Source organism: Ammospiza caudacuta, chromosome 3 (assembly GCF_027887145.1).
Source record: "Ammospiza caudacuta isolate bAmmCau1 chromosome 3, bAmmCau1.pri, whole genome shotgun sequence".
Taxonomy (NCBI): Eukaryota; Metazoa; Chordata; class Aves; order Passeriformes; family Passerellidae; genus Ammospiza; species Ammospiza caudacuta.
In genome coordinates this window covers 91,248,989-91,273,774 of record NC_080595.1, presented here as the reverse complement: position 1 = coordinate 91,273,774, position 24,786 = coordinate 91,248,989, and the positions used below count along the sequence as shown (strand labels likewise).

At 42.5% G+C, this 24,786-nt stretch overlaps 1 protein-coding gene across 7 annotated transcripts in view; it reads left to right on the top strand.

The window, feature by feature from the left end:
• The first annotated feature begins 2,011 nt into the window (after positions 1-2,011).
• GCLC (glutamate-cysteine ligase catalytic subunit) overlaps positions 2,012-24,786 on the top strand; it is a 36,419-nt gene continuing 13,644 nt past the window's right edge. For 4 of the 7 annotated variants that reach the window (XM_058801140.1, XM_058801139.1, XM_058801135.1 and 1 more), the window contains exons 1-6: positions 2,012-2,237; positions 16,255-16,367; positions 17,074-17,256; positions 19,810-19,950; positions 20,687-20,745; positions 20,837-20,973. In XM_058801140.1, the coding sequence (XP_058657123.1) occupies positions 2,088-2,237; positions 16,255-16,367; positions 17,074-17,256; positions 19,810-19,950; positions 20,687-20,745; positions 20,837-20,973 (783 nt within the window). In that variant the 5' untranslated portion in view covers positions 2,012-2,087. Of the gene's footprint in view, positions 2,238-5,504; positions 5,696-13,767; positions 13,815-16,254; positions 16,368-17,073; positions 17,257-19,809; positions 19,951-20,686; positions 20,746-20,836; positions 20,974-24,786 lie in introns of those variants that run through there. The other 3 variants (XM_058801136.1, XM_058801134.1, XM_058801138.1) reach the window with 3 other exon arrangements.

Genomic DNA, 24,786 nt, shown 5'->3' with positions numbered 1-24,786 from the left:
AGAACAGACTGTGCAATAGCAGCCTGCAATATAATAAAATTGATCTTAATTTCAAATTTTTTGATGTTGCTGGAAACATTTACAGTGCATTATACACCAGCACACTCAAAGCAGCTGGGATTATACCAAATACCCAATTCTTCCAGAAAAGTTTCTCAGTAACACAGGGCTCTTGCAGTCAGCCAAGTGAACTGAGAGCATGGACCCTAAACAATATAGACACCTTGGCTCAGATTTGTAAGATGACAACATTAACTTTGATTTGATACAACAAGGTTTGCTCCAGACCCAGGCTCACTGCCCCAAGAGCTAGAGGGGGCTGACACAGCTGTTGGCTATCAGGTGCTCATTTTCACTGCCAGGACTCCTGAGGTGCTTCAGCTGTAACTCAAAGCTGTGGAAAAGCTGAGGCTGGATGGCAGCATGATGGCATAAATATGGTATCTTGATATTTCGGTGCAATTGCCCTCAAACATGCATGGCTTTGTCCCCTTAGTTCTGAAATAAAGTACAATTTGGCTTTCACATGAGGGATATGCCTCATCAGACTCTACCATTGCCAAGTGTGAGACTTTTGGCCTCTTGATGTTTCAAAAACAAAAAAGGTTATGGGATTTTTTATCTAGAAGAAAAGATTGTTTTCTTGTCCACCAAACTAAGTCAAACAGCCATCTCCAAATCTACTATGGTACCAGCAACAGCACTGCTTTCAATCAGGCCAGCCTGTAAAATTTCTGTCAAAACCATGAGGTTTTTTTTAAAAAAATCATGAGCTCCTAAAAAAAGGTCATTATAAATTGTTTGTTATTTTAACTATTACTCCTTGTTCTGTCAATGCTGTCTTTTGTGTAGAAACTTATGCCATTAAAACACTTTTGAGTCATTTTACTTTAGTAGTTGGTATCTTCCACTAATGTGTTTCAGTTTTGTTATTCTATTATCTTGGGAGCTTATTCTATCCTTTAGGCACCTCATATTCTGGAATAAGGCAAACAGTTCTTGTAAGTATAGTCAGTCAGTCAATGAAATAGCTAATAATACAGTTCATCCATCAGTGGGCTATATCACAACTTAAATACCTTACTAATTCTCAAAGCATTGGATTATCACGTACCAGCCCTGCGGCCGATGATGAGCTTTGTAAATGTAACAATGAGGGTCCAGGAGTAATGAATTTCTGCTTCTCAGCAGTGTGAAACTTTCCCTTCGTGTTAACGTTCAGCCTTTGGTCTGTTCATTTAGTAACAATTTAACACTAATAAGCCTTCCTTCGACTTTTTATGGACTGTAAAATACACGTTTTGACACGCCCCCGCATCCTCTTTCCTGACACAATGCTGTTGCGATTCCCTCCAGAACAACCCCAGGGTTACAAACTCATTTTCAGCATCTTCACGGGCTGGGCTTACTGCTCGGCACCACATCACGAGGGTTCCGCAGCCGGAGAGATGCAGAGCAGAATCCTCGGGGGATGAGGGACGCCGTCTCTGGACTGCACTCCACCCACTCCGAGCACCACTCCGAGTTTTCCCCGTGCTGTGATCTGTAAAATACACAGAAGCGTTCGCACACTGTCCGCACTTTGGGGCCTTTCAGTCAGAACCATTATTCTGGCACTCTCAGGCCCACAAGGGTCCCTTTCCCCCCGGAGCACCAGCCCGGCCAGACGCGCCCCGTCCTGCCGGGGGACACCCTCCCGCCGCCATGTCGCCTGGTGCGGGCGAGCGGCGCCTCCGCCCCTGTATCCGGGGCGAGGGCCGGGCGTTCGGAGCAGCGGCGCTCACGGTCGCTGCCGGTGACTGGGCCTGCCTCCCCGGACTCGCTCCCGTTCGTTGCCCGGCGGCTCCGCGCCGAGAGCGCCCGGGGCCGCCAGGCCGCGCTCAGCCCCGCGCCCGGCACGGCGGGGGCGGCGCCTGCCGGCGGAAAGTGCTGAGTCACGGCCCTGACGCGCGGCCGCCGTCACGTGCGGCGCCGGGCTCGGTCCCGCCGCCGCGGCTCCGAGCGCACCCGCGGCACCGAGCGCACGGCGCACCCGCTCCGCTCCGCTCGCGTCCTCGGCCTCTCTCCTTCCCTCCCTGCTAGCCGGCATGGGGCTGCTGTCGCAGGGCTCGCCGCTGAGCTGGGAGGAGACGCGGCGGTACGCGGAGCACGTGCGGCGGCACGGCATCCTCCAGTTCCTCCACATCTACCGCGCCCTGCGCGACCGCCACAAGGACGTGCTCAAGTGGGGCGACGAGGTGGGTGAGAGCCCTGCGAGCGCGGCCTCCGCCGCGGCCTCCGCCGCCCCCTGTGGCGGGCGCAGGTGCCGTTCCGGTGCGGCGCGGGTCGGGCCGTGCTGCCCGGAGCGGGCCCGGCCGCGGTGGCCGGGCGGGAGGGGACGTTGCGGCCGCCCGGTGGGGCTTTGTTTACCTCGCGCGCACGCACCGCCCGCCGCAGTTCGTTGCGCAGCACGGCTGCCCCGCTGGTACCGCGGGTCTGAAACGCCAGAACAACTTTGAGCGTTTCCGCCTGGCACCGCTCGGTTGCCCGGGCAGCCCCTCGGGAGGCGTATTCCCGGGACGGCGATGCTCGGCAGCGCTCGCTCCTGCTCCGGAGTTTGTTTATGCTCTCTCGATGAGTCTGAGTAAAGCATGTCTATGCCTCGAGTCCAAGGCACTGCCTGCTCGGACTGAGACTCAGGTTTTGGGAGGAAGGTGAGGGAAGCAGGAGCGGGGGTGGGCGGGCCGCTCTGCAGTGGCAGCACTGTCACCGCGTTCCTCCTGTATCCCGGCGAGAAAGGGACCTGCCAAGCCCTGCTTTATCCCGAAGTTTCCTGGGCGTTTGGTACGAGTCCGCCTGCCTTCTGACCAAGGTTTAGGATGATCGCTCGGGTCATGACTTGAACTTTGTTACAGGTGCTTTGTGCCCGAGGACCGTAACTTAAGTCACAGGTCTTGCACTCGTCTGTGACACAGTCTGACGGCACTCTGCAAGGGGCAGAGGCTGCCTCCTCTGTTCATCAGTCCCCCAGGAGACAGGGAGCAACTTCACGTGTGCTGTACTAGAAGCTGTCCTTGTCCGTGGTGTTGGTGAAGTCCAGCATTGGTCACTTGAAAGTGTTCTAGATGCAGCTGCTGGGAAGTTGGAAGAGCAGAGTAGGATACAAGCAATGTGGGGACTTGGCCATTGACGTCTGTCTCATGTTTACTTTTTGAACAGCAAAGGCATTTGTGAGAACACTTCATTCAGATAATAGCAGCTGTTCGTAGATGCTCTTTGCCAGAGGAGAATGCTGTTCACTCTTCTCAATGTGTGCACTCTGAGACAACTTCTGTCTTAAAGTCAGTTCTTCTTTAAATGAACCCCTTTTATACTTCAGGTAACAACAGGGCAAGCATCAGCGCCCAGAAGCTGCTTCCATGAGTGAGCAGGGGCTTGGCTTCTAAAATCTGTTTAATGAAAGTATGTGTAGTCTGAACCACAGAGTTTTGCACCTAGAGTGGTGTGGACTCAGAAAGTTTAAATATACTTTTATCTATCCTTGTCTGACGTTTGTGTTCCCGCATGTCTTGTATGGCTAAAGTTATGCTGACAAAAGAGCCTCACAGTCTTGAGTCCAGGAATATCGACAGTCTTCCTGTTGCTCTGAGACTTAGCTCAAGGGTTTTCTCATTAATCTTTAAGAGACGGTGCTCGTTTTTCAATGGGTGTTAGATTTTAGTTGTCCTTGCTTTCTCAGGGTGAGACTTCACAAGATAGTTAAGGCTGATCTACTAGCAAGCTGGTTCAGCTTCCTTCCCTGTATTCCAGGCTCCTATTTTTGCTGCCTGCCTTGTGTTATTACTGGCCAGCTGAGTTCAAAACGTTTACCCCGGAGAAAACTCTTCTTCCATTCAGTTTTTGAGGGTGGTTGGTTTTCTCAGCAGAGCTTCAGCTCTTTCACAGTTAGGCCCAACAAGCTCTGCTTAATGTGAGGAAAGTACCAGGAGTGTGTGGAGGAAATGATCGAGTGCAACCAGCCCCTGCAGCACCCACAGCTGATCACTTGGTAATCTCAGATGCACGGTGAGGCTGGACTGTGGGAACCTCGTTCTTCCTTTGGCCTGGGGACCCTACTGAACAAAGTGTTTATGGTCAATAAACAGTGGAGCATAATGTCAAAGGAGATTCACAGTTCTCTTCTACCATGCCCCAGTGTGGCAAGAGGCAGCATTTTAAGAGCAGTATCATTGCAGACATTATTTTGGTAAGGAGCTGAGAGCTGTATTAGAAATGTCTCTGGACATTCTGAGAAGGTCAGGTAACCTGGTTCACTGTCTACCTCTTCATTTTAGCAAATGCTAATAAACTCAGGTGTGGCAGCTTTGTTCTGCTGTGTTATGTGGTTATATATTTTTATGTAACATAGCATTTAGGAGTGTGTGAATGGACCAGGTACTTGTAGCCAGTGTGCTCTTGTGCAAACACAAAACTGTACCTCAGTCTGTCGCTTACTTGGGCTGTGCTGTAGATAGGCTAGTGCAGAGGGCAGTGCATTTGTTTTCCATTTTTCCCCTCAGGTACCTAGTTGTTAGAAAGTGGCGCCACATTTATATGCAGCTTAGATGAATCAACTGACTAATTGGACTGTTTTAATAAAAAGTCTTGTTTGCACTTTGACCTTCATGTTTAAAGTTGTAGCCTAAGGGTGTTTAATTGTTTTAAAAACTTCTTGAAGATAGAAATCAAGAATAAAGAAGACAGCCCTCATGTAGTGGTAGAGATAAAATCAGAATAAACAAAATTACTTTTGTGTTTCTGTGACCGTGTTTAGTGAAAACTGTATCTTGTAAATTTTTTTAAGGAATGTTTATGAGAAAAGATTCAACTTATGTATCACATACTGAGTGCTTTCAGGGTGTATGTGTCAATACCTGAAAGGTTTTTCTCCATCTAGAGTGGAACGATGCCATTGTGAAAAGGACGTACTGTGTTTGGTCACAAGTGTAGATACCAGCCTTTGCTTTGGTTTTGTTCTCATTAGGACTCCCACTTCTTGGTGTGTGTTGTAAGACTCATTACAGAGCTGTGGGAGTTCCTTGGGGTGCTTGTAACCTCCTAAGGACACCATTCACTGGGGTGCCCAGGGAATTATCATGTACTGTTTCTTGGGTGTAAGACAGGAGTGTTAAGGCTAAGTGCTAGCAGAGCATGATGATGGCATCTGTTTTGAAGGGAGCGAGACAGCATCGCAGCTTACATTGCAGGGTAGCATTCCCTGGTGCTCCCATCCTCGCCTGAATAAAGAGCTGTAAAGGTCAAAACACTGGTTCTGCTACCTTTGAAAAAGTCAGCTCTTTTATTGCTTGTTGTGTTAATAGAACTAAGAGCTGTTGTCTGTTTTGGGGTAAGTTCTTTTTTACTCCATTTTCCACAACCATGAAGCCTTTGCAATGGTAAAAAACAAACGCCTACCAAATATGTAACGGAGTAAGACTTGCTCTAAGAAAAGCTTTCTAAAGGTCTCCTTAAATTTGCATTTGCAGGTAAAGGTCTTCTGCCTCTTAATCATCCTTCTACCTCATTTAAAGCTGACAGTTGACCTCCCTGTTTATGCTTGACTTCTCCTGATTGTGAAAATACAAAACAGCGAACTGTCTCATTATCCCTCATCAAACTCCGCCTTACTATCATCGCCTTCGTGCTTGCAAAGTCTGGGCAACAATTACATCTGCTGGTGAGACCCTGTCATGCTAACAACAATCTCCTTGTGTTCTCATCTTCCTCTTCCATCCAATAATGTGTGCTTGACCTCCGGGTTGCAGAGTTGTGATCATTGTTTATATTTTTTATTTTTGTGCAGCAGAATCAAAAACCTTTTCAGTACTGTTTCAGAGCTCCAGTACAGTTAGCAGATACTACCTGAAACAATAAGTTTGTGCAGCTTGGCAGATGCTAGCCTATTCTGCTGCTTCCCAGCTTTTATCCCAAAAAGCTCCCTTCTGTGCCAGTGTATTATTAGTCTCTTGTGCTGTTCAGTACCTCTTGTCTGCTGATTGCATTCCTCTAACTGACGGATGTTGCTTAAATTTCCCTTTGGAGCTTAATGCGGACACTCGGATCAGGCGAGTGGAATGGCTGGCCCTTGGCAGGGCTCGCTGCTGCTGCTTTGTGCTGAGTGTGCACACAAGTGTAGAGTCACAGCATTCCACACCAAACTACATATCCATGTGTACTCGCATGTGCATGTGATACTTGTCTGCCACAGTCTGTAAAGACTGACGAGGAGCTGTTTAAGCATAAGAAAATTCTGAGAAAGGTGTGCCAGAAGGAGATCTCAGAAGGAAGAGATTTAGAAAGCAAGCATGGGCAAAACGTGACAGTTTTATTTTAAAGTACATGTGAATGAAGTAGGAATCTGACTTGCAAACTTCACTTGTTTAGTGAAATTGGACATAATGACACTTTTGTTGTGTATGAGTCTTGTTCCCACCGGTGTAGGGACCTAGCACATAGTAAGCATCTTCAGCTTTTTAAAAGTTGTTTTCTTAACAGCAACTTGAAGTGAAAATTTGAGGCCTTTAAATAAAGATTTGATAATGCTGTGAATGAGGCAGCATGACAAATGTACCACTCCACTGCTTGCAAGTTGAAGTCTTTCTGAATTAATTCTACTTTGGTTTTGGTTCTTTGTTTTCTTTCCTTCCTTTTACCTTTTCTCAGTCCTCTTTAAGCTTCTTTTGATCTTTCTTCTGTACACTCAATTAATTCCTCTCCTTATCTTTTAGTTTTTGAATTATACCTTGTAAATATGTTAAATGAGAACTAAAATGAACATGTGCTAATCAGCACTTTCTCATGCAAGAAGCAAAGCAGCCCTTCTCAGGAGCTAGGAGAGGCCAGAGGTTTCTTACCAGAATGTCCCAAAGGTGTTGCTTCTGATTAGAAGATGCATGACTCTCTTGAAAGCTTTCTCCTTTTTCTTAATGAAAAGCTAGGCTGTGAAAAGAGCTGTATTTCCTCTTGAGTGATTCTTTCCAGGGTACAAGCTGTGGCATTAGTGTCTTGTTACAGTTTCTAGCCTGTTATGGTTTTGGGTGTTTCCAAGGCAGTAGCAGCCTGTAAATGGTATGGTTGGAGATGTTACATTACAGTCTGCAGAACTTCAGACTGGTAAAATTATTGCTGCATATTAAGGAAATGAATTTGGGTTCAGATGTGTGTGGTTTGAGGCTCCAGTTTGTCTGTCACCCTTTTAAAACCAGGAACAAAATCTAGGGCATTTTTTAGCAACGGTGAATCTAGTTCACCAGCTGCATAAAATAAATACAGGTACTATCCCTAATGTACACAGAGGAAGTTTTCATCATCTCTTTGCTCAAAAGACAACCAGTGAGGTTTGGTGAGAGACAGATATACATGCCTAAAAATGTTCAAAAATAAATAAGAAAGGACCAGAACTGATGAATATGATGAGAGAGCGTCATGGTGTACAGAAAGGTAGTGTTCTTTTCTCATTTTACAAGAAACTTGGCTACCCTAATGGGCCAGAAGAGCAGATATACTTTTAACATAATTACTTATTTTACAAAGCCTAGATGCCTTGTGGAACAAGGTGCCACGTGATAGCTTTGAAGCTGAGATAGACCTTGACTTACATGAACAACAAGAATAGACAGTTCATTACGCTTTCTTTAAACTTTACATGATGCAAGATGTTTGTCCATCTATCCAAACCACTTAGATAATTGTATAGCGAGTTGTGAGGTTTCTTTAATGTTTATCTGAAACTTTCTAACTAACTTTTTGTTTTATATGTTATAAATAAAATGGAATCACAAAAAATAGTTGTTGCATTTTCCAGAATGTCAGTAATATATGGTCTTTTAAAAATATTCATCCAAGTCATTATACAGGTTCATCATCAGTACTGTGATGATCTCACATTCTCACTTTGTACAAACTGCTGCAGTATACCAGTGTGAAGAAATTGCATTTTTAAAAGCTTTTCTTGGTAATCTTGTGCCTATATTAAAGGTAATGACAGCCTGAAGTCTTTTTTTGCATTCTTGTCATTTTAAAACAAATGCTTTTAGTCTCCCCCTGCCCCAGTGAAATTCTCCAAACAGAATACATTTTTGATTTTTAATGTAGAGTTTCCTCCTGATGGCCTCTGCCAAATGTGACATGTGCAGATGCATCTCAGTGGAGCTGTCTTAATTGATGTGCTCACCCACTGGCAGCTTGGGGGAAGCAGCACTCATGAATGTTTTCGTTATTTGTCACATGTCTGCTTATTTACCCTTTCTCTCAGAACTTTATTTGGCTAAATAAAGGGACACTGGAATTATTTATTTACAGATAGACTTAGTGCTTCCTTCATACATCTCTTGTATGGATACCTGCTGTTTCAAATAGTTGAGTTTTCTGAGGCTGGGTCTGAAGGTATTGATGTTAGTGCATCAGCTTGTGCTGCTTGACAGCTATGAGTGTGTGTGCATGCAACCTCTAAAAGGAGTTGACACCAATGCACAGAAATGTAACTCTTTAAATTTTGACTTGAGCAAGATAGGTGCCCTTGAAGAGTCTTCATGTTTATTCCTTCCCTGGATACTTCAACTGACTGCCATGAAAATGGCAGTTTTTTCTGCTTGGTTTTAATCCTGGCATCAGGGACAACCTAAACTAAACCCTCTAGCTCTCAAAACATGCACAGTGTGCTAACCCCATGATGGCTGATAATTTTGCTTCATCTCCTGCTGAGCTTTTCCAGTGGTTGGGTGATGTGTGTGTATGATGTAAGGTTGTAGTACAGCACCCGTGACCTACCTGAGAGCTGTACTCCCAGATGCACTGTGTATGTGACAGAGCAAGACTCATTGCAGTTTATACTGACATGCTCTTTGCAAATTTAAATTTGTAATCAATGGAAACCAGTTTGGAAGGTTTGGAGTCTTGGTTGGTTGGTTGGTTGGTTGGGGATTTTTAGGGCTTTTTTTTTAGGAGTTTTTTTTTTTTTTTGGTAGTGCTTTTCCCAAAGCAATCTGCAGTTGGTCATAAATATTGACCTGCCCCCATAGTAAACATTGATTTCCTCCTTCCCAATCTCAGATATTAATAAGAGAAGTTTAAATTACCTACTGTTTGTATATTTCTGATAAAAAAAATATTTTGTTCACAGTGTGTTTCCTTCTGTGTATATCAAGTGGATTGCTGTGGTTTTATCATGGGACCTTTTTTATTTTAATTCCTATTTTCCCTCAGGACCTCTTCTTGCTGTGCAGATGCATTATTTTAGTTAACAGTATGAGAAAGGGTGAGTCAGAAGGATTAGTACAAGAAAGATTTTATTGTTGATGTTGCGTGTTCGGTTGTTCAGGTTTCTTATTTTTCTTTTGTATGCCAAAGGTGAATTATAAACTTGCAGCATTTTGTTTCACTGGTGAATAAATAATGTTGTCTTTGCTGCAGAAATCTAAAGTTAACATGATCCTAGTCTTTTTAATAATATTAGCCTGAGGTGTTACATAGTACAGAAGTCAAAGATGACACTTCTTTCTGAAATGCACATCTTATTTCTTTAAAATCATGCAAAAGATTATAACTTCTCAGTTTTAATTCTCAATAACCCAGCTTCCTGGTTTGTGGTGTGTGCAGAAGGTCCTCTAGTCACGTTGTGTCATGCACAAAACAATCTGCAGCCCTGATGCTGTCACATGGAAGGGAAGAGGCAAGAGTGCTTAACTGTGGCTGGGTGTGTTGACTGAGATTGAGAGCCTCTGCATCCTCTTTGTTTTGTCTATGACAGTGCATAATGTGGGATAGCGGTTCTTAACTTTTTCATTATTGTCAATGTAATGTAAAACATGAGTTGTGTTTTGTTTCTGGGACATGCTTTCTGTGAATTGGTTTTGTTTAGAGCTGGCAAAAAAAAAAAAAAAAAAAGCTGGTGCTTTTTAAAATGAATTGTCACTTCCAATCTGCTTGATGAAAATTAAGCATTTTGGGAATTACATTTTAATCTTGGTTCTCTTGTTGCAGATTTTTGAAATTATTTCTGTGGCAGAGAACATCCATGGTAATCTCATGAGTGTGGAAATGGTTGCCTCATGCCACTGTTCAGTGTGGGGGCTTGATGGCTAGGAGCAGGGTAATGAGCCTCTGTGGCACTTCCAGACTTGTTTTCCTCTGAAATTTGCTCCTGAGGGCATTAGACTTATTGTAACATAGAAAAGCTTTCATTAAGGGTACATTACCAGCTGTTTATTTCTGTGGCTCCATGCTTTATCACATCAGTGGTGAGAAGATGAGTGCATCAAAAAAACCCACCTTGGATATTATGTTCTACATCCATCAGAAGTATTTGTACCTACAGAAAATAATCTGCTTTTTACATCTAACACTGAAAACTTGTGCCATAGGTTCTTTAATGAACAGTCAGATCATTAAAACTTTGTTCTTCTTTAGACTGTCATTTCATGATAATGGTATTTTAATGATGCATTAACTGATGAATAAAGATATGGAAGAACTACTTTTTTTTTTTCCATAAGTGAGTTCAATAACTAGTGAAAAGGGTATTTTCTACTGCATATATAAGGAAATAGGCATATATGAGGCAAACTGCACCAAAATACTTAAATGTTGGTAGTGGCTTTTGTTAACAGTAAACAATACCCATGAGACCTCATTGGATGTTCAGGAAGAATTTTCAATTTCCCTTAAAGCTCCAGGCCTGAAAGAAGGTTCACATGAGAGGACTGCTAACAATTGTTCCAGTTATGTGTGGCGGTAGCTGCCGGTGGAGGGAGAAAGAAGCTGTTACTGAGATTGTCCTTGAGAAACAGAGTGGTCCGTGAGTCACCTATGATCAGGTTTATGTAGAATCACAGAGTGGTTTGCCTTGTAAGGGACCTTACAACGGTGATCATTGGTTGGGAATAATTTTATCAGACTCTATGCCCTGGGCAAGGACATCTTCCATTATACCAGGTTGCTCAAAGCTCCACCCAAACTGGCCTTGGTCACTTCAGGGATGGGAAGTCCACATCTGAGATGGATGGTCAGGAATGTGGTACAAGGCTAATGCATGTAGTTTTTTACACACAGAAAGCATGAAGCAATGCTTTTTTCATTGCTTTTCTTGTTTAAAAAAAGCTTCTCTTCAAATCATTCTTCTAAACTATTTTCTTCTATTATATAATCTTGGCACCTTGCTTCTGAGCTTACTAAGGTCCAGACTCCGTGCTTACTAGTGTTTTCATAGGCAGAAGTTCCTCATGGCACATAGTTTGAAAGTTAAAAGCTTTTGATTTTAACATTTAACACTACAGCAGAGACTTTGCTCCCATCTATTTAGACAGGTTTTGTTCCCTGTGTAGTTAGCATGATGGTGTTAAATTGAGTGTGCAGGGGTGGGTTTTTATATTGGGAAGCAGACCACTGCCAAGGCAAGTGTTTGGACAATGATATGTTGCTGTCCCTGCCTTACAGAGATAGATTACTTGTCGGTAGAATTGCTGCATTAAAATTTAGGGCTTGACACGCTTCAGTGGTCTTAGGTCTAGGGAGAGAGGTTAGCAAAGCTTGGGGAGAAGGTTGTGCTACTGATAGTGGGCACAAAGGACGCAGAATTTACAGGCCACAAGGACATTTGGCAAAACTCCCAAGATAAGTAATAAACTAACAAAGCCAACTCACCAACTGTGTGGAGATCAGTTCAAACTGGGTGGAAGGTAATTCCAACAGGAAGAGATTCTCACCTCTGGTCCGCTGACTTAAGAAACCTACCAACTCAAGAGAAGTACTGAGCATGCAGACTAATTAGCATGAGAAGCAAGAAAATAATTTTACCAACAGAATTAGAATTAATAAGTGTGTAACTTGTTGTCAGTGAACTGTGATTTCTTTGCTAAAATGTATAAATGATATAAAGCTTTGATGATAGGAGAACTAGCAAGCTTTTGTTGATTATCACCTAGCTCCTTGCTTTGCACAAGTTAGAACAAAGAAATATTCAGCCTTAAGTTGAAACATAGGTGTTTCAGATTAGACATCAGAAAAAAAATTTCACCATTAGGGTGACCAGGCATTGGGATAGGTAATGCAGGGAGGGGATAAAGTCACCATCCCTGGAGATATTAAAGAGACATCTAGGTCTTGCTTGGTGGCATGGTTTAGTGATTTAGGGCCTACAGTGGCAGTGTTGGGTTGACAGTTGGACTTGCTGATCCTTAAGGTCTCTTCTGATGTTGAAGATCCTGTGATTAAATAGACGTACCTCATCTTGGTGTGAACATTGGCTGTGCACACAGAGCAACAAACCCACATTTAGGACAACACTGGCGTAGGTGACGACGTCGATCCTCCTTGTGCCTTAGAATTACCCCTGAATGTGTTGTTTTTTGTACACCTTCACTTTCAAGAAACATTGCTTATGCAGAAATAATATGTGTAATTATGGTCAAACAACTCAGGCATTCAAACAATTTCAGACATGCTTACCCATTTCCAGAGAGCTGTCATCTTTCATTTTGCCTCCAGACAAGTCCAGCACAATTGTTTGACTTAATGAATGGAGAGTGGTTGTGGTTCTCCGCAGTTGAAAGGCCTCAAGGTCTCACTTGTATTTACAGAGGGGATATCAAAGAATTTTCAAAAGCCTGAAATTTTCTTGGTAGCCAATCGTGAGAAAAGGTCATAGTGAGTGAAGTAGCAGTATTCTGGGTGCTAGCAAGCTAATGGAGCATAGTGTTTCTTGAGAAGATCCAGCAATGGAGGGGAGCAGAGCTGGCATGGAAGTACTCTGTAGATGCAGTTACATTGCAAGTAGTTAAGAGGGAGGAAATCTCTAAAGAACAGTTTTTCCTTGTGTTGGCTCATAAGTAGTTCTGATACTCTCAAGTATTTGCTTTAACTAGGATCGTACTTGCTTTTTTAATGCATTTAACCGTGAACAATAATTTGGTTTAAGCTTGCTCTTAAACAGGGCGAGGGCTGGGTGTCGGAACAGGGTGAGGGCTGGACTTTTCAGCTTTTGCTTTGCAATCTTGCTGGCCATACTGTTGTTCCTTTGCCTGGTAAGGTACCACAGAACTTCCGTGAGCCTGGCAGAGCAGGGGTGGTCAGAGAGATTCATCCACTGAGGTTGTGCAGAGCATTGTCTGTCTGCCTGCAGGGAGGAGCTGGGATTCCACATCTTGTCCTCAGCTGCCCTGCAGCATGTGCCAGCCAGAAGCCAGAGGTGTGTAGGGTTTGCTGCACGATGAGAGCACTAACTGGAAACTTGGGTCCAGAGTGGCCGTGACAGGGTGCATTGTCCTCACTGGCTCTAAGCAAGGCTGCTGGTCAGCCATCTGCATCAGTAGTTTGATCTGATGTGTATTTTGATTCTTGCTAAGGAGCCTAGTTAAAATTATAGAGAAAAGTGAACTCTAAAGAGCTCAGCAAAATGATGAATTATGGATGTTGGGTGAAGCCCCTCATATTTGGCCTTTGGACTGAAATCTCTGCCAGGCATGCTGATTCTCTCAGCTTGGCTGCATTTCTCTGAACTTTGTTGTGGATAAAAAACATGTGAGAGTCTGTGAATGATGACCTGAAGTTGAATGTAAGAATGTGTGAACTCTGAATTTGTTTCTTTCTTTGTAGCTGTAGGCTAAATCTTTTGATGAGCCTAAATTATATTCTTTAAGGATGCCCATTCAGTCAGTCCCTCTGTTGTCAAGATACTCTGTGGGTTACTTGGAACTGTTGGCAGCCATCTGAAGTTTTTTCTTCTCTTATTAAAATTAAGGGCAGATCATCTGTGTGTTAAGACAGCTTTGAAGATTTAGTCAGCGTTTCTGGAGGCAAAGGTAATAGTCGTTTCTAAAGCTAGATGCATAAATGCAGTATACGCACTCCTGTACTTGAAATATGAAACACTTTGATTTTTGGGGGGTTTGCCTTCTTGACTTACTTGTTTCTTTACACTTCTGGGTTGGTTTTTTTTTAAACTTGCAATTTGGTTTATTGAAAAATGCAGTGTTCTCCCCATCAGCTCATTACAGCTACATTTGGAGAGGGATTTCTAGAACAGGAGGCTAATAACTGTAGCATACTCGTGTAAAGGTGGACAAATGTTCAACTTTGGGTGTCTCAACAGCAGCTGCAGTTCCTGTGCTCTCCCTTCTGCTACCCACTCCCACAAGCAATGTGGGGGAGGCCAGGGATGTGGTGAGCTTGGTGCTCATTCGGTGTCCATCTGAATGACTCAGACCTGTGGACTTGCATTCCCCTCTAGATCAGGCCAGCTCCTAGTGAGAATGATAGTTTTACAAAGCAGGAGATGATGCTGAATGTGGTAGGAAACTGGAAGTCCATATTTCTTTCCAATATTCAAGGTCAAGTGACACTGGAGAGACTGATGTTGGGCAATAATTAAATCAGTGCTCAACTCTGTTCTGGTTGACTATAATAAACTGTAGTTATCTCAAGTAGATTATTGTGGCATAATACACACAATTGATAAAATATACCATGCAAGAAAGTGCAATCTGCACAGAAACCAGAAATCATTATTTTTTTTCTCTAGGAGATTAAAGTTTGATCTTAGGAAACATATAGCAAATGTGTATAATTGATGGATGAGTCCCTCCAGATTTTGCCTCTGATCAGATTCTGTAGAATTACAAACACTCTTGGATAATACTGCTTGTGATTTAATCACAAATCCCAAACAAGGATTATATTTTTGTCACAGTAGTAAGCAATAACTCTTCCACGGACACTGAGGCAGCCAAAGAACAGGAAGACCACAAATCTCCTTACAGTGTGCTGTAAAACATGGCACAAGTTTCCTGTCTTTTGGCAAGCTGCTCTCCTATTTCATCAGACTTCTGTACAAAATAGAAATTGCCATGAGTTGGTATGCTGCAACTTTAACATGAGCATCTTACGTGAGTCTGAGCTCCTGGGACTGGAGCAGTCACCTTTGTTAAATACAGAGGGATGTGGCTCTAGACAGCGTTGGAAAATGAAACTGACGAGCACAGTGCACTTCTGATAGTTCTAGCTGTGAAATTGCAATCTGAATTTTTAACTCTAAGTTGATGTTAGAATTAGATGATTTTTGTAGGTCTTGGAGGCAGTGGTTTGAGAGCCTCCAACAAAAGGCACTGCCTGTCACCACTGGTCCAGCTGGGGTTTGAAAGTCCTGAAAGCATTACCAGTAACCTGGTAATGCATTTCCATATGTTAACTTCTGTTTTTACATGGTAGGCAACGCATCACAGCTGGGGGCTGTTTTGTCTTTTACACTTCCAAAACATTGCCAAGGATCCTCTGACCTAGAGGTGCTAGCAAATAGAGTGTATCCATGGGTATTGAAGGGCTACAAGGTCCAAGCAGCTGTTGGGTTGCTGAGCTGGGTAGCATTCTAAAAGTCTTTATGGGAGCTTTGACAGCAAGGAGATGAGGAAGTTTGAGATGGGGGTGTTCCAGGTTTGGCTGCTTTCAGATGATGTCTATTAGAGGAACATAGTCTCTAGTGCTGGGATGCAGCAGTGCTGTCACAAGTGGCTTATTGCATCTCCTGTGGGCTGCAGCTTGGAGCAGGGACAGGGAGAGCTCTGGGGGCAACGTGCACTGCTGGGCAGGAGGAGGAGAAAATGTGGCAGCAAAGCTGAATCAAGCAGGGGTGAAAACCACTGTGCTGTGCCAAGAGCTGGAGTGTCACAATGACAGGACTGATGCTGTCACCAACAGCTGTGGGCTTTCTGTGCTAGTCTTTATAGCTCCAAAAAGTGATGGGTGTAAATGGATGTCTTGTAGAATAACTTTGGGGTTTTTTGCTTGTTTGGGTTTTTTTTTTGTCAGCAGCAGAGACTGTAAGTGATGGGATGACAGTGAAATGTTTGTGGGTTGCATATAGCTTGTGTGGAGTTTTAATTACTTCTAGAAATAATTATGAATATTCTGAAATAATTCTGAATAATTCTAGAATTTAATTCTGTCTAGAAATAATGTGGAGGCCAGTACAAATTTAGAATGTTTTTAGTGAAGTGTCTCTAGTTAAAAATGGAGAGAAATAAATTTCAAGGAATTTCAAGTCTTTATTAAAGATGAAATAAGCCTGCAGCCAACTTTGCCAGTACTGCTTACTGCATTTGTAGTTAGTAAAGTTTTTGAATCTTTGTAAAGTTCAGTGTGACATATCTTTTTATTTCACTTGATGCTTAAAATTGCATGCCAATTTGTTTGTGCCTGAAAAAAACCTTACTTATAATTGTTTATTTTGTTTTTATTATTTACAAGGTGGAATATATGTTGGTAAAATTTGACCATGAAAATAAGAAAGTGCGTTTGTTGCTCTGTGGTGAAGAAGTTCTTCAAACACTGCAAGACAAGGGGGAGAAGGTAAACCCCAAGTGAGTAGCTGTTTCCAGTTTCTTGTTTTTTTTAATCCTCTTGTTACGATGCTGTGCAAAATTTTGTTAACCTGGCTTCACATTCAAGTCTGCTGTTGGTAAAACTGTAAACCACAGATACTGATATTTTCAGATAAATCTAGGGGTCAGGAAGTGAAAGTTTTTGAGCACACTTGCAGGCAGTCCATGCACTTTCTGCTTTGAAATTTCTATGCTTTGAAATAAAGGAAGATGTAATGGTGAGCCCACAGAAGTTGCAGTTTGGGTGCTTGTTTTGTCTTGCTCTGATTTTTTGTCTGTGTGCATGCAGTAATCCATGTCCCATAAAGTGCATGTGTACTTGCTCCTGTATCTCTTGGCTAGAAGTGTAGATGTAAGAATGGCAGGGAAGTTTTCCCCTGTTCTCTCCTGTGGAAAGCAGCAGTGATCTGTATTTTCTGGGTCTGGTTAAAACCCCAAGAAACAAAGCTTGAGACAGATGCTAAGGGTGACTGCAATTTGGCCTGGGCAAATCCTGCTTATTGTACTACACAGCAGCACTGTTAGTGCCAAAGTGCACTTTGCTTTCTTTTCACCACTTCCTGATGGTGAGGTGCATTGGAAGGTACATTGTGTTCCTCTGACAAATATTAGACTTTTCTTGCAAGTGGTATTAATTTCTGAAATTCTCACAAATAATTCATCAGTGGTTCTTCTTTCATTACAGTCACCCAACACTCTGGAGACCAGAATATGGAAGTTACATGATTGAAGGAACACCTGGACAGCCATATGGGGGAACCATGTCTGAATTCAACACTGTGCAAGACAACATGAGGAAAAGACGGCAGGAGGCTGCTTCTGTACTCAAAGAAAATGAGGCTGTTTGCACGGTGACATCATTTCCAAGGTGACATGGTTGTTGAAGTGTAATGCCATGTTTCCTGTTCTCCTTATACACTTTTCCTCCTTCCTGCATATAACTAAACTGTTCAATAAATAGGGGAAAATATTATTTGATTAAAGTACTTTGGCTTTTATGTTCCAGTCATGTTTGCTAAAATTTTTATTGCAATGAGACAAGGAAATAAGCATCTTTTAAATTTTTAGGTTGCTTCTAACCTGTGGTGATTTTGTATTCGGAGAGAATGCTGAATATTTGTAACATAAAGTGTTAACTCGTAAGTAAAGAGTAGTCTACCACCTTGAGTTGATACAGAAAATTATATAGAAAAGGTTTCTCTTTACCTATTTTGCAAACTGTGTTCTTTATGAGTAGCAGTTTTGCAAAACATGGCCAACATGATCTTTTTTTAATACTACTTTTTCACTAAAGTACATGGAAGCTTCTGGTAGTTTAGGGCACCTGGACTTAGTACTTCTATTACACAATACTCTACTTACTGAATCTAGAAAGGAGAACATCTCTCCTGGGTTAATAATACCCTTACAGAGGATAGATTTCATCCTTTTTATTGTTGTAAAGGAGTTCTTGAAGAAATTAAATTTAGAATGAACTTCATTATCTAGGAGAAACTGTATTTTGTGACATTCCTTTGAAATACAATTTGAGGCAGAGATTTATTACATTCGTTCTAACTAGCCTGCTCAGTGAAGTGAATGAAGATAGTCAGGCTTATAATGGTATAAAAGTTGCTCTGCAGTAGGAGAGAAGCAGCTGGCCTTACTGACTAGTTTCATGTGTAATACAGAATGCAATAGCCCAAAATTCTTGCTGAGAGGAGGAACAATACAAAATATGCCTTTGCAGCAATGGTGCCAAAATATCTGCATAATGCCCCACAAATGCTGTTTTAAGAATACTCTTTGACAAAATTTACTTTCCCTTTATTAGAGTTACACTAGGTGTAATAAGAGTTTATTTAAAGTCCAGTGTTTAAGTAGTTATCAGTAGTTGCAGGTTCCCCTGCAACCTTACAGGTACATTATGTAATTTAATAAGTTTTTCATAGAAATGTTTTGGACCCAGTCATGCAGGGAATACAAGGAGAGGAGTTGTTAATCCCTTTGTAGATACAGATGAATACTTTCTACATCACTGTAGGAGCAGTACTTTGAACTTCAGTGAAAGCCAGTAAGTAATGAAATGTAGTTTGTTTATGACTTATGGGTCATTCCAAACATACTTTCATCCCTCAGAGATTGCTCTCCCTAGGCTAGCCTAATTTAGTTTATTATTTCTGCCTTTTGCTGTCTTCCCATTCAAGTCCTTGTTGGTTTGACTGGAGTCTTGCTAACACGTATTTCTGAGGTTTCATAGGGTTGAAGATTTTTGACACATTGTCTCTACAATAGCATGTATGTATGCCTGTGTGCATCTGTGCATGTACACATGTATATTAAAATCTGTGCAATTGAAAAGACAAAAAAAATTATTAGAGTGCTGACAGAAGAAAGGTAAAGAAGTAAGCTTATTCAAATCAAAATAATTCAGTTAAAAGTGAACTATTTGAAAATGCTTAAATATTAAAAAATTATAGCTTAGATACTAAATAAGTGTCCCTAGTTCCTAAATTTGTGAGCCGCTTCTGCTGGGCCAGAAAGTTGTTTTCTTTCTTGGGGACTGGAGGGAGCAGTTTACAGTGTAGCACTTAGGTAGGTGATGAAGCTGGCTTTGCAAGTTGTAGGACAACTTACTGAAACCAGGAAGAAGAAACAATATTGAACATAAATAATATTCTCAGAAGTGTGTTTCCTGATATTTTGAGTAGTTTGTAATTTTATCAGCTATCTTTTTTTAACTATCCAAATACTAGAGCCTTTCAACATGATCTTTGCCCTTTTTGCTGTTCAACATGGAGAAACTAATCTGCTACTTTACCTCAGCCTTGTCAAATGTTCCTTTGTCCCAGCTGTACTGAGAGCTTATTCTTGTTTCAGGCGACTCTGAAACTTAAAATGGAGTTTCCCAAAGGGGAGGGGTGTATTCTGATTAGCTTGCATATCTATCAGCATTTTACCCTTAATAGCTTCAATTTTTCTTTGCTTATGACTTTCGTCTCCTAGGGGTTTTCAGCATTCTAGAAGTGTTATAAGGCTTAGGACATGTGTACCACTTGAAGCTACCTCTAATTCTTACAGAGTTGGTTAAGCATATCTTTTAAAAGGGGTAGATGGTTAAGAGTAGGGCTGGATAACTTTCTTTGGCAGTCAGCCTGTATTCTCAAGATAAACTTTGAAGCACAGAATGCAGCTGCATGTCAATATTAATAACAAGCACTAACACACTAAAATATATGTGTACCCCACATAGTACTGAAGTTTCCTGCTTCAGCCACTGGACATGTCCTTGTTTGCTGTCTAATGATAGACTAGTGGGGTTTCTTTTAAAAAAAAAGGCTGTGTTAACTACTGTGGAAGGTGGTTGTTGGCTGGCTCTCCACTAGAATCCTAATCTCTGATCATCTGACCGTTCTAAAATCACAGTCTGTTTCCATTACAGCTTGGATCTCATTGTTGTGTTACATAGGTTAGGCTGTCCTGGGTTTACACTGCCGGATTGTATACCAACACCAGTAGAAGGAGGAGCTTCAAAATCGCTCTTTTTTCCAGATGAAGCCATCAATAAACATCCTAGATTTAGGTAAGAATATTTGGAAAATTTAAAAAATCAAATATTTTGTCTCTACCTAAATATCACAGACATCTGCAAATTCTTTACATTACTGGAATAGAGCGCACTGTGGCTAGTTGCTGCAGATATCAGAAGGACTTGGACAGAAGTGGTTGTGATGACATGAATTTTCTTTTCAAAGTGTCTTAAGAAAATTAACTGTTAAGTTAAAGGAACTTTGTATAATAGTTCACACTGTTACGGGGCAAAAAGTGTTGATTTTGCTCCTGCAAAAGTGTTTCCAGTTCGAAGTCCTGTGCCTAAATGCTTCCATCATGGTTAATCCAGCTCTCCCTAAGGTATGTCACACTGACATCTCTGAACCCAGTAGCTTGCCCTAGTTACTCTGAAATGTACTTCTCACTGTAAAGTGAGACTTCAGCCAATGAAAATCATTGTGTTTTAAAACTGACCATACCTTTTAACTTGGCCTTGTATTCTTCAGGTCTGTAGCCTTTTACTGTTTGTTAGAATAGTACTGTGAAGTCCATCAAAATAAGACTGACTTTACTGAAGAAAAATTCAGTGTTGTATCTTGTACAGTCTATCTTAAAACTAGGAGAAGAAGCATCCTGAAGGAGAGTGCTCAAAACAAATAGAAATTTGACATTCCGAAACCCTAAAAATTGTTTAGAAAGTAGGTGCAAAAATATTTGCATAAAGAGAAAATTTCATATCATTCAAAAAACTTTTTCTTTTGTTGTAGTACACTGACCAGAAACATTCGACACCGAAGAGGAGAGAAGGTTGTGATAAATGTACCAAGTGAGTAAATTCAGTCTGATCTTTGTTCTTTTTCAAAGTGATTGTTTAGTCTCATGCTCTGAGTTACTGAGTGCCTGTGTTTTCCACACAGTATTTAAAGATAAGAACACACCATCACCTTTCGTTGAAACATTTCCTTATGATGATGGAGAAGCAGCAAAGGCAGCTAAGCCAGACTACATATATATGGATGCCATGGGTTTTGGAATGGGAAACTGCTGCCTCCAGGTAAAGTGCATCTGCTTTCAAGATGTTACTACACATTGTCTTCTCTCAACACTTCCCTTTTTAAGATTTGTCTTATGTCTACTTTCACTTTCTTCAACTGATGCATTGTACATCAGTGTGGCAAAAAGGGAGATAAAAGAGCAAGTGGTATATCTAGTATTCTAGTCTTAAAATCCAAATATATTGGGGTTTTGTTGCCAGATTTTGCTAGCAGAGGGGCTGCAGGGGTGGCTGCTCTGAGAAGATGCTTCTCCCATGAGAAGGAAGCTTCTTGCATGTCCAACAGAGCCAATGCCAGCTGGTCCAAGACAGACCCACCATTGGCCAAGGCTGTGCCCACCAGTGACAGTGGTAGCACCTCTGAGGTACATACAGCAAGAAGGAGGGGACAACACTGTGCAATGACACTGCAGGTGAAGATAGGAATGAGAGTATGTAAGAGGAACAGCTCTGCAGGCACCAAGGTCCGTGAAGAAGCAGGGGGAGGAGGTGTTCAAGGTGACAGAGCTGAGATTCCCCTGGAGCCTGCAGAGAAGATCATGGTAAGGCAGGAGGTTGGTGTTGGAGCAGAGATCCACCTGCAGCCCCTGGAGGACCCCACACCAAAACAGATGGATGCACGAAGGAGGCAGGACCTGTCACCCCATGGAGTACCTGTGCTGGAGCACTCAGTTCCTGAAAGACTGGACCCTGTGGAAGGGACTCATGCTGGAGCAGTTAATTAAGTGTAGCCCATGAGAGAGGCTGCTGTGCTTTAACCCCAGACAGCAAATAAGTACCATGCCATTGCTCCCTCCATACACACATATACCCCCTTGGCCCTGGTGGGATGAGGGGCAAATCAGGACAAGACTTGTGGTCGAGATAAAACCAGCATAATAATTGAAATAAAATAAAAAATACTGACAGTGGTAATGAAGAGAAGAGGAGAGGGAATAAAACTTGAGAAGAAAGTGATGCTCAGCAGAACAGTTGCTCACAGCCTGCAGACAAATGCTCAGCCTGTCCCCAAGCAGCAATTGGCCCCTCTCAGCCAACTCCCCAGTTTATGTATTGAGCATGATGCCATATGGTATGGGATGGGCTATCCCTTTGGCCAGTTCAGGTCCCAGCTGTGCTCCTTGGCTTCTTGTGCAGCTGCTCACTGGCAGAGCATGGGAAACTGAGAAGTCCTTAAGTTAGAATAAGCCCTACTCAGCAAGAACTAAAACATCAGAGTGTTATCAGCATTATTTCCATACTGTACCCAGCCACTAGGAACAAAAGTAATTATCCCAGCTGATGCCAGGACAAAGACTCATGTTGGAGCAGTGAACATGTTCATTGGAGGACTGTCCCAGGGAAAGGACCCCACACAAGAGTGTGAGGGGAAAGGAGCAGGAGAGACAATGTGTGGCAAACTGACCACAGCCCTCATTCCTTGTTCTCTGCGCTGCTGGGAGGGGAAGAAGTAGAGAATATGGGAGTGAAGTGAATTTTAAGATTTAGTTTATATTTCTGATTGCTCTACTCTGATTTGACTTGTTCTGAATTCAGTTAATTTCCCCAAGTTAAGCTGTTTTTCCCGTGACAGTAACTGGTCAATGAGCTCCACCTCACCAAATTGTGTCAGTGTTGATCTGCTGGAGGGTAGGAAGACTCTGCAGAGGGACCTGTACAGGCTGGATCGATGGGACAAGGCCAGTTGTAGGTGGTTCAGTAAGAGGAAGTGCTGGGTCCTGCACTTTGGCCACCACAAGTCCATGCAGAGCTGCAAGCTGGGGACAGAGTGGCTGGAAAACTGCCTGATGGAAGAGGACCTGGGGGTGCTGGTTGACATCCAGCTGAACATGAGCCAGTGTGTGCCCAGGTGGCCAGGAAGGGCAGTGGCATCCTGGCCTGTGTCAGCAATAGTGTGGCCAGCAGGAGCAGGGCAGGGATTGTCCCCCTGCACTCAGCACTGCTGGGGCCTCACCTCCAGTGCTGGGTCCAGCTCTGGGCCCCTCACTGTGAGAGAGACACTGAGGGGCTGGAGTGAGTCCAGGGAAGGGCAGGGGAGCTGGGGCAGGGTCTGGAGCACGAGGGCTGTGAGGAGCAGCTGAGGGAGCTGGGGGTGTTTAGCCTGGAGAGGAGGAGGCTCAGGGGAGACCTTACCACTGTCTACAAGTGCCTGAAAGGAGGCTGTAGCAAGGTTGGGATCAGCCTCTTCTCTCAGGCAACCAGCGCCAGAACAAGAGGAAATGGCTTCAGGCTGCACTTAACGAGGTTCAGATTGGACATCAGGAAGAAATTCTTCACAGAAGGGCTGATTAGATATTGGAATGGGCTGCCCAGGGAGGTGATGGAGTCATTGTAGCTGGAGGTGTTTAAGGAAATACTGGATGTGCACTCCATGCCATGGTCTAGTTGGCCAGGTGGTGTTCAGTCATAGGCTGGACTCGGTGATCTCAGGGATCTTTGCCAATCTAATTGATTCTGAGTTCTCTCCCTGGCATTACCTTGATCCTTAAGCCTTCCCTGTCCAGCAGAAGAGAGGAGTGATTAAATGGCTTTAGTGGGTATCTGGCATCCAGCCAGGGCCAGTCCAATACACCAGGTTTATTCACTTGCTCTATGGGGTTTTTTTCTGTTAATATTCAAACATAACTGGATGACTTGCTGAGAGAGTTTCTTGAACTGGTCCAGCCTCATTTGATCAAGCACCTGCTCCTGAAACTCCAGCACTTTGAGTGTGAAAGGTCATCCTCTACTCTGCTCATCTTTTAGGCATGACCAAAGGACACTGTGACGATGGAAACTGAGCTGTCTTGTACAAATGGGAGAGGTTTTTCAGTTACTCATTTGTGTATTTTCCTTCTTCTGCACCCTTAGAACAGCAAAAGCAGGAAGTGGCAAGAGGTTGTAAGAATATTTTTAAAAATAAGTAGCTTTCTGCTTTTGTATAATTTTATTTCATTTACAAACATCATGCTATATAAAGTTTCTCATTCTTAAATATTTTTAGCTATTTGCTAAGGAGTTGTCTTCTTACTGCTTGTACCACAAGTCTACCAAATCCATGTTCTCTGACTGTGTACTGGAAGATGTTCTTGATTCTGTTTTCTCTCATTTGAACATGCCCACTTTCTATGTTTTTTAGTAATATGCCCAAGATATTCCTGTCTTACAGTATCTTCCCTTTAAATCCAGGTGCTGAATATTAAGAGTGCTTTAATCCTTTTCCTTTTCTATTTGCTTTAAATGTTTCTCTGATGCTGGGCACTACCACCTTAGGTAATCATGGTGTGTTTGACTCTTGATAAAATGTGCCTGTTGCCAACACAGTCTTGGAGCAGAGCTAGGAAGAGGCTGGTGTTAACTCTCTATAGGATTAAAGGAAATCATCTAAGCTCTTCTTGTTTCATAGGAAAGACAGAAAACCTCATAAAAATCACTCCCTTTGAGAAACTACCAAAGCTGTACAAATAAAAGTTCTTGACATGTGCTACATATGGTTTCTTGCCACTAGGGCAAATTAGGGTGAGTTTGATGAGATAGTAAAGGGTACATAATACTGTGTGGTTTTACAAGGTGTTAGTTTGCTTGTTTCATACTATCTCTCTTATTTAAGACTAAGAAAAGAAATCCTTATTCAGTCATTGTATGAATTTTTAAAACATTATTAAAGGAGCACTATTTTACTATTGCATACTGCTTCATTTTATTATTACATTCTGGTAATAAGTGGCCAAATTCAAATTCGGTAGTCCTGCTATCATCAAAGGGAGAATGAAAAGGCTGGCAGCTGCTTCTCTATCAACTGATAATTCCTGATAACTGACTAGAAGAAAACCT